Source organism: Sus scrofa, chromosome 1 (assembly GCF_000003025.6).
Source record: "Sus scrofa isolate TJ Tabasco breed Duroc chromosome 1, Sscrofa11.1, whole genome shotgun sequence".
NCBI lineage: Eukaryota > Metazoa > Chordata > Mammalia > Artiodactyla > Suidae > Sus > Sus scrofa.
In genome coordinates this window covers 120806533-120825833 of record NC_010443.5, presented here as the reverse complement: position 1 = coordinate 120825833, position 19301 = coordinate 120806533, and the positions used below count along the sequence as shown (strand labels likewise).

Below are 19301 nucleotides of genomic sequence, written 5' to 3'. Positions count from 1 at the left end.
ACAGCCAGCCCCAGCAGGCTGCCCTGTGCTGACGCAGCTGCAAACCGGAGTTGCATCCAAAACCCCAGGACTAGTTCTTCCCTCCAGGCCTCAAGTCCCTGGCATCCCACTTCTCTGTGCCCAAGAGAAAGTGGTCATCCTTTCGCCAGCCTCACCTGTTTTGCTGGGTGCATCTTCTCCCCAAATCCAAGCACCCCCTTCTGTCCTCCTTCCAAGCCCTCTCCTGAACAAATGCTTTATGCAGGGCCCGTTCAAGGACCTTCCACCTGATGTCACCTGTGTGTTCACTGAAGTTCTAGGAGAGGTGTGTCCACCATGGTGACCCTGGCACATAGAAGGAGCTTAGTAATAGCTTTAAACCTCAAAACCCAACACTGATTATCCCAGCAAGGGATGTCATGGGGAAGAGGGTGAGGACTGAGGAGAGGAGAGATGGGGGCCAGGAAGAGGCCTGAGGAGAGGTGGCCACAGAAGGACAGAGGTAGTTTTGTCCTTCCCTGGCTTTCACCCCAAACTCAATGGCAATGGCCCTCACAAGGTCACCAAGCGACCTTCTAATTGTCCCCAAGGACAACTGTTTGGAAACATGGGAAGCCATTTTGGTTGTCATAGCTCAGAAGGCTCTATAGGTATTAGTAGGTGGGGCCAGATATGCCAACTTCCCTGTCATTTCTGGGACAGGAAATGCCAGTGGTACCCCCTGGGACACACAGTCCTTGGTCCTCTGATCACCTGACCCCTAGTAACAAGTGAGCCTCCCAGGGTCGGTCTCTGCTTTCCTCATCCCCCTCTTGGGCCTTCTCACCCTCTTCCAGGGCCCCCTTTCCTCTGCCCATGCCTGAAGTCTAGTGTTCTGAGTTTACTCAGGGCCCTTTTCCCCTTGCCACTCACTCTCCCTGAGTGTGAGATGTCACCCCTTGCCCTTCCTGAAATGTCTCCCAGCCCAAGAGTCTCTGCTGAGGCCCCCCACCCACATGTTACTGCCTCCAAGACCTCTCCGCCTTGATTTCCACAGACCTCTTACACTCCACGGGTTCAAAACTTCCCTCATCCCCTTTATCCCACCCCCTTCACCTTTCTCCTTGTATTACATGTGGCCCTGCAACCTGCCCAGTATCCAGACAAGAACCTGGGGCCCCCCCTGCCTTCTTTATCTCCCTCTCCTTCTACATCAAATGGGGCATTAGTTTCCATCATAACATCTTCAAATATATCCGACTTCTCTGTCTCACTGATTCCATCTTAGTACCAACCTTCATCATTTCTCATCCAAATGACCATCCATCTCCTCACTCATCTCTCTACCTTGGCTTCCCTTCTATTTTCCACGCTGCACTGAAACTTGGCTTTGATGATGCTGTGCCTCTAGGGAGAACAGTGACTGGCTTTCCATAACCTTGAGGACAAAGTCCAGGCTCTTGGGCATGGCATGCTGGTCGCTAAACTGCATGATCTTCTTTCTTTAATTTATAACTTTAATTAAGTTATTTATTTGGCCACGCCTGTGGCATACAGAAGTTCCTGGGCCAGGGACTGAACCTATGCCACATCACAGTGACAATGCCAGATCCTTAACTGCTAGGCCACCAAGAAACTCCCTGATGATCAATCTTTTCTCCTCACCTCCCCAGCTTCATCCTCTACAAATTCTGAGCTCCTGACTCCAGGTCATATATAGGTGTCACCTGTCTTGTTCCATTATACCTGGGACCCCTCTGTGCCTTTGCATATTCTGTTCCCCTGTGCCTGGACATCTCCCTCCTCACCTCCACTTCCTATTCAACCTCCAGGACTTCCCTGAAGGACTTCTGATCTCTGCGTGACTTTTCTCCACAACTACCTCTCCCTCTAGTATATTCTTATCACCATGGAGATTGATCATCCATTAGCTGGTGGAGTGACTTTATATCTCACAAGTCTGTGAATTCCTTGAAGGCAGGAATCATGGTTTCTTCAGGGATTTGAAACAGAGAATGTTTGTTGCATGAGTGAATGCTAACAGTCTTGCCATGTTATTGAAATTTACTCATTCTCATGTCAGGAACAACAATGATACAAGAGCAGGTGGGGCCTTGGGACACTTCAAGTCTGCTTCCTCAACACGGGAGCCCAAGGTCACCCCCACTGTGCATCTTCCCAACCTGGGCATGGTTGCCCTGGTCACTTTTCCTTTTCATTTTATTTTTTAAACTCTATTTTCAAAGTAATACAGGTACATTATTTTAAAAGTCAAATCATTCTATAAGGCTTATAACAAAATGTAGCATCCTCTGGCCCCACTTCTTCTTTTTTTTTTTTTTTTTTTTTTTGGCCTTTTAGGGCTACACCTGAGACATATGGAGGTTCCCAGGCTAGGGGTCAAATGGAGCTACAACTGCTGGCCTACACCACAGCTCACGGCAATGCCAGATCCTTAACCCATTGAGCAAGGCCAGGGATTGAACCCAAAACCTCATGGTTCCTAGTGGGATTCGTTAACCACTGTGCCACAATGGGAACTCCTGTAAGAGCCCTCTCTAAATTACATGCTTTTATACTGTTAGTCCTTGATTTTATTTGCTTTTAATTTCCTATCATGGAAGGTGAGAATATAGCTCTCTTCTCCATCCATTTTCCATTCTACCTTCCAATTTGGTTCTGTTTCAATATTTGGTTAAATCAAACTTTAGTGATTCTACTGCTGTGATTGAAATGCCATTCATATAGCTCTCTTCTCCATCCATTTTCCATTCTACCTTCCAATTTGGTTCTGTTTCAATATTTGGTTAAATCAAACTTCAGTGATTTTATTGCTGTGATTGAAATGCCATTCATAACTGAGTCATGTATGTTCCATCACTTCCATGACTGCATTTCCTTTCTTATTAATCTTGTTTTCCCAGGAGTGAAACACTGCCCTGTTTTTCTTTTTCTTTCTTTCTTTTTGGCCACACCTACAGCACCTGGAAGTTCCCAGGCCAGGGGTTGAACCTGTGCGTAGCAGTGACAACACCAGATCCTTAAGCCGCTTGCATTGCCAGGGAACTCCTGCCTTGTTTTTCTTTTCATTTGTTTTCTATCTATCTAGCACTAATTCACTCTCAAAGTTCTTAGCACAGTATAAAGGTCTCCTCAAGAGGTTCAGACACATCAACTAATCTATCACTTCAGTTGTCTTTCTTGGAGATGCTTCTGGGAGTGCCCTGTGCCCTGGCTTAAATCTGGGTACATTTCCCTCTTAGCCTGGTCCAGGCTGCTGGCCCAGTTCTCCTTTCATTCTTCATCACTTCCCTCCTGTGTCCATCTCCTGTTTCTTGGGATTCATGGCTTCCTCTTTCTTAACTTGCTCCCCATGTCAGGGGAAACATTTCGTCCAGCACAGGTGTCAGCTAACTACCTTAAAGGGTCAGAGAATAAAAGGCTGAAAGTACCAAAGGTAGCTATATAACCATTTACAGCGTAACCATTAAAAAAAGAAAAATGCTTTTAGCTTGTGGGACACACAAAAACAGCTGACAGGCTAGACCACCTGGAGGCCTCAGTTGGTGGACTCCTGATGGAGCATCTCCCTAAGGAAGGGAACATGGTGAGGTAAGTTTTTTGAAATCTAACTTACCTTAAAATGACTTTAGTCTACCTGCCCATTTGAGTAGGTTCAGAACGCTACATCGGCAATTATTCACTTTGAGAATTCAAAACATTGCACCACAGTTGTTTAGGCCTCAGTGTTGTTATTTAGAAAAGCACTGCATGGCTAAAGGCCTGGTTTTTCTCTCTGGAAACCTTTAAGATCTCTGCTTCTAGACAAGTCTCCAGTCACAGCCACACATCTCAGAGTTCCCACTCCTTAGTCCCTCCAGCACTCAGGAGGGCTTGTGGGGTGGGTGAGGAGGACCAAGGCAGAGGAAATGCAGAGGAGCACCTGGGGGGGAGGGGCTGTAGGGAAGGGAAGCATCAAGGATGGGGCAGAGCTCTGGGGCCATGGCTAGAAGGTAGGTCAGGAGGAGGACTTGCTTCTGAGGTGAAGGCGAGAGGTCAGTAGGCCATCACTGGAAGTCATCTCTCCTCAAAGTTTTGGACTCTAATGTTAAAAGGGGCTACTCTCCAGGTGGAAAGGCCCAAGAAGGCAGGGTAGCCATGACTGGCAGACCTGTGCAGGTCAAGTGACTCTCAAGAGGATGGCCTCACGTCCCTCTGGTTTCCCAGCCACATGGCTTGACACCCTGACCACCTAACCAGCTGTTCTCAGTCCTTTTCTGGCCTCCATTCTGCCTGCATGACAGTCTCAGCCCCTAATGGTCACCAACCTTCACCCCACTTCAGACTTGCCTCAGACCTGTCATTGGGATATAATCATTTGGCAGAGGTATTTTTTTTATGTGGAGACATTTGTTTTTTTAATGAAAATGAAACCAACAAAGAAAACCACGGATGACTGGAACTGGACTTCTTCACCCATGAGCCTTGGTCCGTCACTAACTTAGCTCCTCAGGTGAAGGGAAAGCCAGGTGATGGCTCTCTAGAGATAATGCTTGTGTGGTTACTACACTTTCTGGTCTTAGGATGTACCATCCATCATTCTCCACATAAACATCTGCAATCTCTAAGAATTCACTTCCATCTCGATCATTCTGCCTCTCTTATTTTCTCATCTCTCCTTTAAAAATCACAGTAGTTATAGTCACTTGTAATAAGAACATATGGCTGCTTTAATAAGGAAATTGATGCTACTTTCCATTGAACATTAAGGTGATTTTTTTGGTTTTTTGTTTGTTTTGTCTTTTTGCCTTTTCTAGGGCCGCTCCCGCGGCATATGGAGTTCCCAGGGTAGGGGATCTAATTGGAGCTGTAGCTGCCAGCCTACACCAGAGCCACAGCAACACGGGATCCTTAACCCACTGAGCAAGGCCAGGGATCGAACCCGCAACCTCATGGTTCCTAGTCAGCTTCGTTAACCGCTGCGCCATGACGGGAACTCCAAGGTGATTTTCTTTAATGGAAGGAGGAACTTTTCTGGGGGAGTGAAAATGCATCATTAATATATTTTATCTTTTTATATTTGAAAGGGGATAAAATAATATTTTTTTTTTGTCTTTGGTTTTTTGAGGGCTGCACCAGCAGCATATGGAGGTTCCCGGGCTAGGGGTCCAATCGGAGCTATTGCTGCCAGCCTACACCACAGCTATAGCAGGGCAGGATCCGAGCTGTGTCTGCGACCTACAGCACAGCTCATGGCAACGCTGGATCCTTAACCCACTAAGTAAGGCCAGGGATTGAACCTACAACCTCATGGTTCCTAGTCAGACTGGTTTCCACTGAGCCACGATGGGAACTCCAAAATAGTAATTTTTATAATATAAACCAAGAAAATAAAGATAGACAAAATCCTGGCTGATGGAGGATACCAATCATTAAGGATGGTTGGGGCTAATTTAAAACTAGGTTAGGAATTCTCTCGTGGTGCAGTAGGTTAAGGATCTGGTGTTTTCACTGTAGTGTTTTGGGTTGTTGTGGTGGTGTGGGTTCAGTCCCCAACCCAGGAACTTCCATATATGCAATTTTATTTATTTATTTATTTATTGTCTTTTTGCCTTTTCTAGGGCCGCTCCTGTGGCATATGGAGGCTCCCAGGCTAGGGGTCGAATCGGAGCTACAGCTGCACCACAGCACCAGCAATGCCAGATCCGAGCTGCGTCTGTGACCTACATGCACCACAGCTCACAGCAACGCCGGATCCTTAACCCACTGAACAAGGCCAGGGATCGAACCCGCAACCTCATGGTTCCTAGTCGGATTTGTTACCCACTGTGCCACAACGAGAACTCCGATATATGCAATTTTAAATAAACAAACAAAAAACTAGGTTAAAAAAACTGTGATAAACGTGAGTCTAGAGGGTGAGCACTTCTATTTCCTACAACCTTCCTGACTGGGCTACCCCTATTTAATGGACTAGCATAAAATAAGGTGGAGATAGGAAAGAAGCAAAGAATATCAGAGCCATGACATCTCTTATTTTCAGCTCCATGATGCATAAGAAATTCTCAATACATTTCTAATTCCTTCAGAAATACATATAATGTTTAATATCAGACAACCTTTCAATAATGAATTTTTTTGAAAAGACAGACCAGGAGTTCCCATTGTGGCTCAGTGGTTAACGAATCCAACTAGGAACCATGAGGTTTCGGGTTCGATCCCTGGCCTTGCTCAGTGGGTTCAGGATCCGGCATTGCCGTGAGCTGTGGTGTAGGTCGCAGATGTGGCTCAGATCCCACGTTGCTGTGGCTGTGGCGTAGGCTGGTGGCTACAGCTCCAATTAGACCCCCAGCCTGGGAACCTCCATATGCCGCAGGTGCAGCCCTAGAAAAAGGCAAAAAAAAAAAAAGAAAGAAAGAAAAGACAGACCACACTTGGGAGTGGCAGACCAATACTTCCTTAAAGCTAATACCCTGTAATAATTTTAAATGCCTCCTCTTTTTTTTGGATTGCGAGAATAATAAAGACACAAAATCAATGTGTAGATGAACAAGTGGAAAGTGAAAGCCATTCATGTTTGGGATGGGGGTCACTGGTGCCAGCTGCACATGCTGCTAGTAAGCGAGCGTCAGCAAGGCCACAGTCTAGAGCTAAATGGCTGAGCCAACAGGCTCATTCTGCAGGTCCATGTGGCCTGTGAGACTCTGGTGCCCTTGGCTTCAAATCTATAAGCTCCTTATCTTCCCTGACTATTTACACTTCCTCATCCTGGCATGAGGACCCCTGAGGCCCAGGCTGGGTGGGCTCAGAGGGAAGGGTGTTGATGGGACACCACAGAGAGGACAGAGCCAGGGCCAGGGCAATGCGTGAGTAGGAAGAGGACTGAGGAGGGAAGCCTGGAGTTGCTCCCACCAGTGGGCCAGCTGGGGGCCAGGAGAAGCACCCATGGAGGGCTGGTCTGAGGGGGCAGAGGATCTGGGGAATGAAGGAAAGAACGAGTTTTAAGGAAAAAAGATCGGGACCTGGGACAAAACTGCAAGAACATCAGAAGGATGAGCAGTGGACAAGGCCACTGGATCTCATTTATTGTTTTACAGTAACAATACATACTGCTGAAAGTTAGACATACCCACTGAGGAGAAAATTGCAAGGAGAGTACATAGAAGGCAATTAAAATCACGTGTAAACTCATCCTATAGCATTGTTAATTCTGCTCCAGCATTAAAAAAAAAGAGTTCATGTGTGTGATTGAGGGATCAAGTTTCCCCCCCTTCTCTATTAAAAAAAAGAGTGTCTATATGTATGTTATAGGGGTGTATGTGTATGTATATATAAATGTATATGCATATATGTATATTACATAATTGGGATCACAGATTACTAGGCTTTCTTTATACATTATAATGCAAACACTTGTATCATTATATGTTTTTCAAATTAATTTTTCTTAACAGCTGAATAATATTCCACTGTGCAGAGGTATCGTTATGCGTCAAATCACTCAATAACTATTTGATTGGGTATTTAATTGTCTAAGTTGGATATTTGGGTTTGTTTCTGCCCCCTTTTGGGGGAAACACATTTATTTATTTATTTATTTATTTATTTATTTATTTATTTATGGCCATGCCTGCAGCATGCAGCGGTTCTCAGGCCAGGGATCAAACCCACACCACAGCAGTGACTCACACCCCAGCAGTAACCCAAGCCACAGCAGTGACAATGCCAGATCCCAAACCTCCTGACCCACGAGGGGAGTCCTGGGAAAAGCTTTTTTTTCTTTTTATGCCCACACCTGCAGCATATGGAAGTTCCCGTGCTAGGGGTAGAATCAGATTTGTAGCTGCCAAGCCTACGCCAGAGCCACAGCAAAATAGGATCCAAACCCACTTCTGCGACCCACACCACAGCTTGTGGCAATGCAGAATCCGTAACCCACTGAGTGAGGCCAGGGATTGAACCCGTATCCTCACAGACATTATGTCAGGTTCTTAACCCACTGAGCCATAACAGGAACTTCTGGGAACAGCTTTAAACAGTAAAATCCACTACTTACTTTGTGATTGGGGGTAATCTGATATCTCTGAGTCTGTTTCTTCATCTGAAAATTATGAATAATAATACTGCTTTGTCCATGTCCTGGTTTTGCTATGCAATCACATATGTAGGATATTTCATTGTTCTTAATGACTTCACAGTTTAACTCTAAATGACGTGGTCGCTGTCGAGACCACCTGAAGAGTAGAAAGAAGGTGACAGAAAGGTAACAGTCTGGGTGTGACTGTGCTGAGTTGAGGTGTTTCTGGACAGTGAGGAGGTGAAGTCTAAAGGACCTTGAAAGGCAGGATTCTTGTTCTGGAGAGAGGAAGGGGTTAAACCACAGCCTTGGGGGATGCTAGCTTCATGCTATAAAAATCAGTGGTCTTTTCCAGATGAAAGTGTACTGTCAGAAAAGAACAAGGCCAAGAACTTGGCCTTAGGAGACACAGGTAGGGAAAACGTATTAATGAGGGATGTGGGAGGTGACCTGAGGAAGGCTGCTGGGAAACCAGGATTATGTACAGTCAGAGAAATCAAAAAGAAAAAAAGGTCAAGAAACTTCAGGTTTGATTCCTCAGATACTGCTCTGGGCGCTCTAAAAGTTGATTCAGTATTATCTTAGCTCTACCTGCTTCATTTGACTGAGATCAGATCACTGAATTCTAAATCCCAGGGGTAAGCGAGGCTAACACAGATGAACAAATTCCCCCATTTCCTTACAAAAATAAAAAGTCAATCTAAACAAAGATTGAACACATAATTGGGGATCTAGAAGCCAATAAATCTATTCCTGAAGCTGAAAGCTATTGAACTCAAAGTAAATTAACCTTTGCAGTTGTCACTGAGTATCTGTAAAACCTACCAAATTCCTCTGGGGTATTAAAAAATGTACAGATCTTCGGAGGGCTCTGCGTAGGGCTCTCCTGACTGGGAAGGTGGGCCAGGCACAGGGAAGGGCCTGGTGCGGGCCTGTGGTGTCTGACCTCTGGGCAGCTGTGCCAGGAGGGAGAAAGCTCAGGAGGAAAAGGGGTCGGAGGCAGCAAGAACACACTGGATGGTGTTGGAAGGAAATCCAGCAGGAGGTCCTTTAGATATCCCCAAACCCAGAATAACTCGGATCCTTTTTAAAAATTACATATGTTTTTGGGGAACAATAGAGGAGCCAGAGGGTCTGGCTCCAATTCTGATTCGGATGCTGCCTGGTGGTGTCCAATGTTTTTAGAGTCCACAAGTAAACATTTCAGGAGGGGGATTCTTATTCTCTTATAAATCCCCCTCCCTCCCTAAATAAAGCCCTCTGCATCTTTTCAGGATTGCTTTTGGACTGCACTCTTTCTTTGAGAAAAGCACATCTAAGTCTAAGGGCTTGATCTACTTTTCTTCTTTGTCCTGCTTTCATATATTCTAGCTTGCATTCCTTTGGTTGGAAAATAACGTTACTAAAAAGCAGTAAGTAAGAGCCAGTGCCAGAAACCCCAACCCATCTCGTCGAGCTCAGAATCTCAAGTGCTGCAGTCACCGTGCTGCAGTCTCATCTTTGAGTTTTCTCTCGCCCTTGAATCTAACTGGTCACCATGTCCTGGGGATTCTGTATTTGAAATGAACTTAAATGCTGGAGTGGGTGGAGGGGGGGAACTGCCTTAGGACCCAGCTTAAGTACACTCTGATAGAAGGAACATTTGTTTGTCTTCAGCAGCTCTCTTGACCCTGCTTTTCAGTCCTTCTCTCCTCTTGGTGTTGCCACATTCACCACCCACCAGGTCTCTAGGACCCTAAACATGCATGTGACTGCAGGATCCTTCCAGAACCTTCTTTCCCTGACAGCTACTTTGTGCTGCTCTCCTCATCTTCCCTCCCAAACCACCCTCACCAGCCCCTCAAATGGAGCCCATGACAGCCCATCCTTGTACATGTGTTATCGGGCTAATGCAGGTAATGTCTGCAGCTGAAAACAGAGCCTTCTGGAGATGTAATGTCCTAACCTACCAGAAGGAGCCTAATGAAGGAACCTAAGGGTCAGAGGGCCCTGTGGGAGCTGGTGGGGGATGTAAAGGAGTGTGTGGCATCCATCCATCTAATTACACAGTCTGCCTGGTACAAGAGCACCATTTTTGGAGTTAGTCTGGCTTCATATCCCCTGACAAGCTGTAAATCCCCGAGCAAGTTACTTAACCTCTCTGTGCCTGGTCTATAAAATGGGGCTATTTATAGTACCTGGTCCAGAAGACCTGTATAAGACTTAAGTATCATATAAACAGTTAACCCAGCCTCAAATACCTGTGCTTAATTAATATAAATACATAAATAAGTAAAAATTCAAAACAGCACTATTATTTTACATTCAGTACTATCCCTCTGGGGCAGGACCATCCTCATAATTTCTCTTGTTTGATATTTGCCACAACTTCTTCAGCCTACTTTCTCTACCCTGTAACCCAAACCCCAATCTTCTTTCCCTGCCTTTCTTAGTATTATTCCAAGGAAACCAAGGGACCAGATCAAACGTGGTAGGAAAGAGATGCTGCAGAGGAAAGAGATGCCCTGCAGGAACCCCCATCACTCCCCACCCATATTCTTCTCTGAAAATGTGTGTACTTTCCCAGCATAACCCCCAGGCCCCACCTGGGGGTACCCACCAGAACAACCCTTTACAGACTTTCCTCCTGCACGGGAAACCGGATGCCTCAACTGTAAAAATATCAAGTGAGAGTCTTCATAAAGCTTCGTATCACCAAAATGTTTCCTTTCAGGGCTAGAAAAGTTTCCCAGAAAGCATATTTTACTTTCAAGAAGACAACCTAGAAGCTAGCGGCTGCTCTTGTGGTTTTTCAACTGTTTAAACCAGTATTGGACACCATCGAAGTGTCTTTTTCCTTTTTTCCTTTTTTTTCCTGGAGAACTGAATTACAAAATACTGGTTTCTATTAGGGTGTGTCTAGCACTTTCTGTGCTGCCAAGCCTTCCATTTTTATCGTCTGCACACTAGATTTTCCATGAGCAGGCTCAAATTTATTCCCAGGCAATGATGTTTAGGAAACCCAATATGAATGTGAAGACTGTTCTGAAGTAATTTCAGAATCTGTGCCATGCAGTTGCCAAAAAGACCATTTCTGATGTTTAAAAAAAAAAAGTATGTTTTTTGGGTATGTCTTAATACATGTGAGGGGAAAAGTATATTCACTTTCCTTATATGTTTTCTTGGATTGGGTTATCAAAGGAAACTTATTTTTAAAATTTGTCTTGTCTATCCTTTATTTCCATACTTGTACAGAATACAGTATAAACACCCACCTACAAAGGCATTTTACAGAAAAAAGAGTTGGAAGCCAAATGACTGAAAAACAAAACAAAATGATGTATATGGTGTCTTTATAGAAATTTACATGTGAATTCGAACAGGAGCCAATGATAACTTGGGGGAAAACGAACCAGTTAGAGAAAAGTGCTAATACAAAGTGTGACTATAATTCAGTTTTGCTGACAAATAAAAAAGCAGGTGCCATATATTTTAAGAGAAAACAACGTAGGAGATAGAGCTTTATATTTACATATTCATACACATTCTCCCTCCATTTCCAGAAACTTACATGTTGGCCACAACCACCACAACACTCAGTTTACATTTTGAGTATGTCCACCCTCTTCTCTCTCTATCATTCTGAGGGAGCCCCGCTAGGTCAGGCCAGGCCAGGCTTCTTACAGGCTCCTGTCCTTGCCACCTTCTCTGTTTCCTCTGGGTCTTTTTCTCCCTCATCTAAATCCTTCACCCCTTCAAGGCTCTCCTCCAGGCCCATCTCCTCTCAGAAGCCTTCCAGCCAGAACACCAAACCACAACACCCTGTGCTCCAAATCCTACCCTGTTTACTGCTGATGCCTCCTAGTCTTGCAATTCAGTTTTGGGTGGGTGTTTTGTCTTCCTAACATGGCTGCAAGCCTCTTGAGAGCAGGATCACATCTAATTCCATTTCTGTTTGCTACCACAGCACTCCAAAAACAGGTGACCAGTCAATATCTATTGGATTGCATGGACTGAACAGCTGGGTATAGATCTTTGAGGTCTAGAATGGCTGCTTTCATCTGGCAAGTTAAACTGTCCTCATGAGGTCTAAATAGAGTTTATAGCTTAACAACTATCCCCTGAACTCTGCCACTAGATAGGGCTGTCATCCCTCATGAAACATTCCTGAAGAACTTTGGAAGCCACCTGCGGTGGATGCTGTGGTGTTCTGCCCAGGTTCCCCTTCCTGGACCAGGCACTCCACCAGCTGCTGGGAATGCTGCCTGCAGATAGCTCTCAGCTGAAGGGACTAGCTTTGCCCAAGATGCAGGGAGGGCCTGAATCTAATGACTGATCATGATTTTAGGAGATATAAAGGCCAGACCCCTCACCCCAACTCATTTCTGAAGGGTTTTCCAGCTCCAGAGGTTGAGGCTATTGCTGGGTATGCACTGAAGCCCAGCTTCTTGTTCTGCTTTGTCTGGTATGTCTCTCCTCCCAATTATTTTCTCCATATATTTATCCCAGGAGCATCCCCAAATAAACACACTGCATGCTAACCTCCACCTCACAGTCTGCTTCCTGGAGAACCAACCCACAACATCTCCCATCCATCCATCTATTTAGCCAGCCAGCCAGCAGCATACTACTGTCTTTAGGGCACACAGATGGTATTGGCGGGAGGTGAAAAAGACCTAAGCTTTGCCCTTAGGGAGCTAAGGCCAGTATAAAAAATGAGACATGTACACAATGGAAAGATGCTGGTGTCAAGAGAGAACATATAGGAGTTCTTCTTGTGGCTTAATGGGTTATGAACCTGACTAGTATCCATGAGGATGCAGGTTTGATCTCTGGCCTCACTCAGTGGGTTAAGAATCTGGCATTGTCATGAGCTGTGGTATAGGTTGCAGATGTGGCTTGGAGCATGCTTTGCTGTGCCTGTGGTGTAGGTTACCAGCTGCAGCTCCAGTTTGATCCCTAGCCTGGGAACTTCCATATGCCGCAGGTGTGGCCTTAAAAAGCAAAAAAAAAAAAAAAAGAGGGAGAGAGGGAACATTTAAACAGAGACCTGGCCAAGGTATAATCCCAGGGCAAGAGGGTCAGAGTCTGCACTGGCTTAAGTTCTGGCCCTAGATATATGTGTCCTATCTCCCCATCTGATCCCAAGCCCTGGGGGACAGGATGGACTGTGTCTATATCTCTCTTTGCATTCCCCGTACTTCCCAACACAGAGTCCCAGACAGTGCAAGAAATCTTAAAACACTGAAGCAAAACTAAACACTGGAAGAAAGTGTTGGCAGTTCTAGTTTATAGCACACACAGGTTTCTGGCTCCCTGTCTGGCCTTTTAGTGCAGAGTCCTCAGGAGGCTTCTCAAAATGCTCATTCATCCATTATGCGCTTAAAATCTTGGGAATGTGAAAGCACATGGTCCAGACCCTCCAAGCAGCTATGGCCCACTGTATGGATAAGGCAGAGGCCCCTGAAAAGGTCCACAAGCAAGAACAAGACCTGGGGCTATGAGTAATCATCCCCAGGTGGTCCCTGAGCTTGGTCAGCCAGTCCATCAACTCTCAATCTGTCAGTCAGCCAAGGTTACTGAGCAGCCTCCACAAATTACCTAAAAGGAGAATCAATAAATTTCAGAACTTCAAGATCCCTGGAAACCAATGCCCCAGCATGATTTACAATCTACAAGGGAAAAGCACCTTGAAGCAAAATTTATGTGATCACTAAGTTTCTGATGGAAAGAGAGGAAGCACTGGTGGGGTGGGAAAACCTATCTCCTGCATTTCCCTGACTCAGCCCAACTCAACACACCAGTCTCCTTCCACTCTCTCTCTCCTTTTACTGCTTTTGTACAATCTGTCACCAGCTTCTGTTGTTTGTTTCTCTGGAATGGCACTTGCATCCTTCCTCTTCTGCCTCACTTAGTGCTACCACCCCCTTGGATATTGTGGCCTCACCCTGGTAGCTGAGGCTCCAAGCCCAGGCCATCCCTGCACTTTACATCTGTCCTGCTGGATGGATGTGGCTTCTGAAAACCCACCTCTCAGTGGATCACGTCTCCACTCTACTATCAGCTCAATGGGGGCTCCCTTGGCACCATCAGAACCAAGTTATTAAGACCTCCTCTACTAAGCGGCCCTCCCCACATCATCTAACTTTATTACCCAGTACTCCCTAGTTGCGCCCTCCACTCCAGTCGCCTCCCTGTTTATTTATGCCTTTGCTCAAGTGGTGTCTGACTTCTGTAATGCCTTTTCTCCTCTTGGCCACCAACTGAATCCTTCCCACTCCTTGCCACTTTGTCCACATGGACCAAGCTTAGCACCTAGGAGATGGAAAGGACAGGAAGGGCAAAGTCAAGGGCCTGCTGTTTTCCCACTTCTTTTATTATCTTGAAGTTCCCCTCCCATTTCCTGACTCCATCACATGGAAATGCTTTTCTGTAGCACCTATGCAGCCTCAGGGACACCCCATCAGCTTGACTGCTCCAGACCATTTCCCTCCAATGGAAGGATCTTGTCTGCCTTCAGCTGGATGTATTATCTCAGTCTCATAAGACAGAAAGGGGAAAAGCTGTCACCGCTAATGTTGAGTTGCTTGTTGCTTCTTAGGAAAGATTCAATTATTGCCGAGTTAATATACTAAGCTCTGGGATCCCTGAGAGATGGATGGTGGGTTTGTCAAAGGAGAGACTGCCAAGCTGGGTCTCTGGAAAGGATCCAGTGTTTCATAAATCCTCTCTCCTTTTTTCTAAACATAGAAAGAACCATAAAACAACAGAAAGGCAGAGGAGAACTGCAGGCAGCAGGATGATATAGCAGCACCATCCTGTGCTTCACGAAAAACAGAGAATGCAGATTAAGACAAATCTCATCCTTCCTCCTTTACCTCCCTATGCAGGGTATTGCTCGATGAGAAAGCTGCGCAGCAGATACTGGGGAGATCTTTGGAAAAGTCTCCCGAAAGGGCTACAGTAAAGAGTATGCGGTGCTCAGAGATTTCCTCATTCCTCTGTCAATTTCTGACTGGGAAGGCTACCAGATGGGCAAAAATGGAGGGGAGAACAGTGAGTGCCTCCCCTTTGTTACCTTGAAGGGAAAAGGTGCACCAGTATGTGGGAGGGGATTAACCTCTCTTCTTCTATTGGAGTGGCTTGAAAGTGGCTAATCTCCAGGTTAGTAGGCCGGCTGGGTAAGGGATCTTCTACTTTGGGCAACTTTCCCTAGAGCTGGAAGAAAAGGATGGTGAAAGCCTTAGTTTCGAATGTTCCCATCTTTATGCCTTGATGTCAAAGATGATGGGGATGAGAAGAGGTAACTTTAAAAAATGAAACAAGCAAACACATTTGTGCACACATGCACGCGCGTATTCCCCCCCACCCCCCACCCCGGCCCCCAGAGAGAGAAAGAGGGAGTGAAAAGGAGAAAATTCAAAATAAATCTCCTTAGGCAGTTAAATTAATGTGATAGTAATGACAATAAAACTAATTGTTTTACATATGCCTAGTGACTGATGTTTTACAAAGCCCTGGGGAACATTATTTAGGAGTATTCTTACAGCAAATAATCCAATCAGGTGATAATAAAAATAGCAGCTATCATTTATCGAATGATTACCAGGAGGAACACTGAACACTTTTTATGAGTTATTTAATCTTTACACCACCCCCACCCCTACCTTGTGGTGGTGTTATCTCCATTTTTATTTTAGGGGAGGAAGCTGAGGTTTACAGAGTTTAAGTTATTTAGCCATCAGATAGAGATCGAGACCCAGGTCTTTCTGATTCCAGAGTCCAGGCTCTGGACCTTAAATAAGGTCTGTTTTATGACAGGGCTTTTCCACAAGTTCAGGTAAGGGGAGGGCACTGAGAGGGAAGCAGCCCTTCATTTCAAATCCCTGTGAGGTAGGTACACACACAGACACACACATGGATACTCCCAGAAGTCCCACTTTCTCTGCGGTCCTCAGTTACAAATCCATCCAGTTTGCACAGATACAATGGGACACTGGTCAACCCATGTGGACAATTTAACCTGTAAATGAAGATGCAACAAGAGTTTCTGTTTGGTAGGATGCAGCCACAGTAAGATGATGAAGTAGCATCTAATTCTGAAGCTTTGTCAAGAAGAATACTTTAAGACTGAAAATAATGAGTGAGACTGAATGCCATGTAGCAGAATAACTTGTGACACTCAAGTAAATGTTCAACTTGTAAGATTCAAGCACACAGAGGAAGAAGAAATGACTATAGAAAACAGTAGGGCACAAACAAATGGTGACCAGTCTCAGAGCTGGCTGCCCTATTCTTCATCAGACCCATCCAACCTCAGTGGTCACATCCACTCCTAGCTGTGCCCAGGTCTTTTGACACAAATGGTCATGAACACCCTGGGATACTCTTTGCTTGCAAATTTGGGGGAGAAGCACCCTGGCCCTTAAGAACTCCTTCCCTTCCCTTTCACCCAAGTACCAACTCTTCTGAGTGTATCCCTCCACTCCCCTTCTCCTCCTCCCCTCCTCTTTGTCAAAGCCTCCTTCTCCTCCTCTCCTTCTCCATCAGGCATAAGAGATGTGAGAGTGGGGCAGGGAGATCATGTTAGTTCCTGGGATTATGAGAGAGTAAAGTGTCAGTGTCAATGTACCACCCCCCTCTTCTTTTGAGCTCTGGAGATATACTTAGATGCACACAAAACACCCACTGCAACTTTTAAATGATGTGAAGAGATCCATAAGCCACCTGTGGAAAAAAAATCTTGGTGCTTCATAGTCACAAAAACATACAGCTTGGCAAAGGGCTTCATGTTTATTATGTCCACACATATCTACACAAAGCAGGTGGCCCTTGCACACACACAGGAATCCTCACACACAGGCATCTTGATGATGCCATCTTTCTTTTCTGCCATCCTCATCCCTTTCCACCCAGCTGAGAGAGGCTGAGGGGTATGATGCAGTAGAAAGGAGTAACTCTGCCCTTTGCTCCTACTCCCTGGCTGAAATTTGCTGGTAAGCCACTTAGGCTTTCTAAACCTCTGTGAAATGGAGATAATAACCACCTGGCTAGGTGCTGTGATGATGAAGGGAAATAATATATGTATGGCTCCTGGCACAGCTCCTGGCACTGTCCTGCCTGATTCCTGAGCCTGCCTTTCCTGCACCCACGCCTGGGCTGATGGTGCCTCCTGTTACTCGGTCCCCACCCTCAGGACGCCGGTCTGACGCTGGGCAGAGTGGGGACTAGTCCAGGACCTTGAGGGTCCCAACTCTCAGGTCTCAGGTCGGCGGGCCAGGGCTAGTTTTCAGGGCCGCACGGGCACCGGGGGAGCCACAGGCACGTGGGAGGGCGATCAGGTCTCCTGCCGGTGGACCGGTGAGCGGGAGGTGTAGAGGATGGAGGTGGGCAGAGCCTGGCGGTAAATCGACCCAAGGCTGTGGGTGGCTTCCTCCTGTTGCTCAGTATCAGGGAGAGGCGGGGGAGGACATTCATTTTTTCCTAAGTAAGCATCCACCCATCGCTTCGATACACTATCGATTGTGAAAAGCTGGCGGCGCCCCTTAAAGGAGAAGCCCGGCCCCCACGAGCCGCCGGGTCTGTGTTCACGGACTCTCTGCGGGGACCTCCTCCGCGTGTGCTGAGCAGAGATGGGCGAACGCTTCTGCACCAGCTCCTCTAGCAGCCTCGGGAACCGCAACCACAAGCTGTGATTTGACTCCTACCCGCCCACCCGCAGGGGCCTTTCCTTCCCGGAGTCTCCTGCCATGCCCTCGGAGCGGGTCACCTGTTCCGCAGCGTCCCTGGCGCCCGGGGTTCGAGGGCCCGGCCAGCGCTCGGAAAGTTATTTCAAAAAGCAGACGTGTTGCAACCCTCGCTGCAGCAAACTACAAGAGGCGGATTTCCCGAACCCCGCCCCACCCCCACCCAGCCCCGGACCCGAGCCCACGGACGGGCTCGTGCAGGGAGGAGGGCCACCCGAAAACGCACCTACTCGCTCCCGCGCCCAAGTGCAATGGAGAGAAAGCCCGAAAGCAGAGCCATCCCAGTCCCGGCCTGGAAGGGATCGGGCTGCTGGTTATCGGCCTCCCGCTTGGTATCTCCGGGAGATACTCGCGATTTCCCGCCCGGCTCCCCTCTTCTTTGCCCTAGCCCTCCCCGCGGGAAGCTGCGACCACTCATACCTGCAGCGGTCCCGGGCTCGCCCTCGCTCTGCTCGCCCGAATCCGAATCCATGCTGCGGGCTGCCAGCTGGGAGTCCACAGCTGCCAGTCCGCGGGGCGCTCGGGCCGGCGTCCTGCTCGGGCTGCCGCGTCTCGCTCGGGCCAGGCAGTGCGCGGCGGCCTCGGCCAGGGGGCGGCTCGGCAGAGACGAGCGCCGCCCGCGCCCGGCTCCCCGCGCTCCCCGGCCGGTGCCTGCGCGCGAGGCGAGCGCGGGGCTGAGGGTGGGGCGCGCTGGGAGAGCGCGGGGAGGAGGGCGGGGAGGCGCGAGCTGGGAGGAGCGGGAGCGTCCGGCGCTCCGGGTGCGCCGGACTGGGGTTAAATACCCGAGGGCGGTGCCGCTCCTCCACCCGCGCCCGGAGTCGGGCGTCTGCACCCCGGGACTGGCAGAGCGCGGCGGGGTCGTGCGAGTCGGCGGGGCGGACCCCTTTCACTTGTGGCCAAGTTTGGAGGTTTCTTAGGTTGAAAAGCGCCTCTACTCAAGTAGGAAAAGGAGAGGTTCAAGTGGGAGTCCTGAGTCCAGGAACTCGAGTTAGAGTCTCCTGCCCTGGTCCTTGGGAGAGTGGCTTAACTTTTCGTGTGTCTGTTTCCTCACTTGGAAAATGGGAGAAATGAGAGTTCCTTTTTGTCCGATATGTTGTAAGAGGAGTATAAAAATAATGCATGTAAGGGGCCGAGAACAAGGCCTGGCACCCCACGAGGAAGTAAACAACGCGCAGCAGGTAATGCTGACGCGGGTGGTTCTCCCCCGCGCGGACATGGACGCGGGAGCAGCAGTTTGGGAAGGCCGCGCGGGAGCTGGTTCTGAGATGGGGAGCCGCTGTCCAAGGCGGGAGCCTGGCCACTTCCAAGCCCTGACCTGAGGGGCAAGAATTGATTTTTAAACCTTTGCTTTGTCTTTAACACAAAGTGCTAAACTCCTCAATATCCCCTTCCTGCATTTTCTTAAAAAAAAAAAAATAGAGCGAGAGAAGCATTTGTATATTTATTTAGTAATTCAGAGACTAAATAGGGGGAAAATGCACAGAGCATTAAGACCAGAGGGGTTCTTTTGTTGTTAATTCTCGATTATCCACGCAGTCTTT

The 19301-nt window shown here is 47.4% G+C and overlaps 2 protein-coding genes across 3 annotated transcripts in view; one reads left to right on the top strand and one right to left on the bottom strand.

The window, feature by feature from the left end:
• TNFAIP8L3 (TNF alpha induced protein 8 like 3) overlaps window positions 1-18301 on the bottom strand; it is a 42298-nt gene extending 23997 nt beyond the window's left edge. The window contains exon 1 of one of the 2 annotated variants that reach the window (XM_021095503.1): window positions 18181-18301. The gene's annotated coding sequence lies outside the window, so the exon portion shown is untranslated. The remainder of the gene's footprint in view (window positions 1-18180) is intronic. The other variant, XM_013992998.2, reaches the window with a different exon arrangement.
• On the top strand, window positions 17764-19079 carry LOC106508998 (proline-rich protein 18). The gene is made up of 3 exons (XM_013992997.1): window positions 17764-18092; window positions 18149-18626; window positions 18861-19079. Exons 1-3 carry the CDS (start codon window positions 17764-17766, stop codon window positions 19077-19079), a joined length of 1026 nt encoding a protein of 341 aa, XP_013848451.1.

Coding starts and splice junctions, on each gene's coding strand:
- LOC106508998 (XM_013992997.1), top strand. CDS start 17,764: ATGCCCTCGGAGCGGGTCACCTGTTCCGCAGCGTCCCTGGCGCCCGGG. Junction 18,093..18,148: donor GGTTATCGGCCTCCCGCTTG/GTATCTCCGGGA, acceptor TCTTTGCCCTAG/CCCTCCCCGCGGGAAGCTGC. Junction 18,627..18,860: donor AGCGCGGCGGGGTCGTGCGA/GTCGGCGGGGCG, acceptor ATATGTTGTAAG/AGGAGTATAAAAATAATGCA.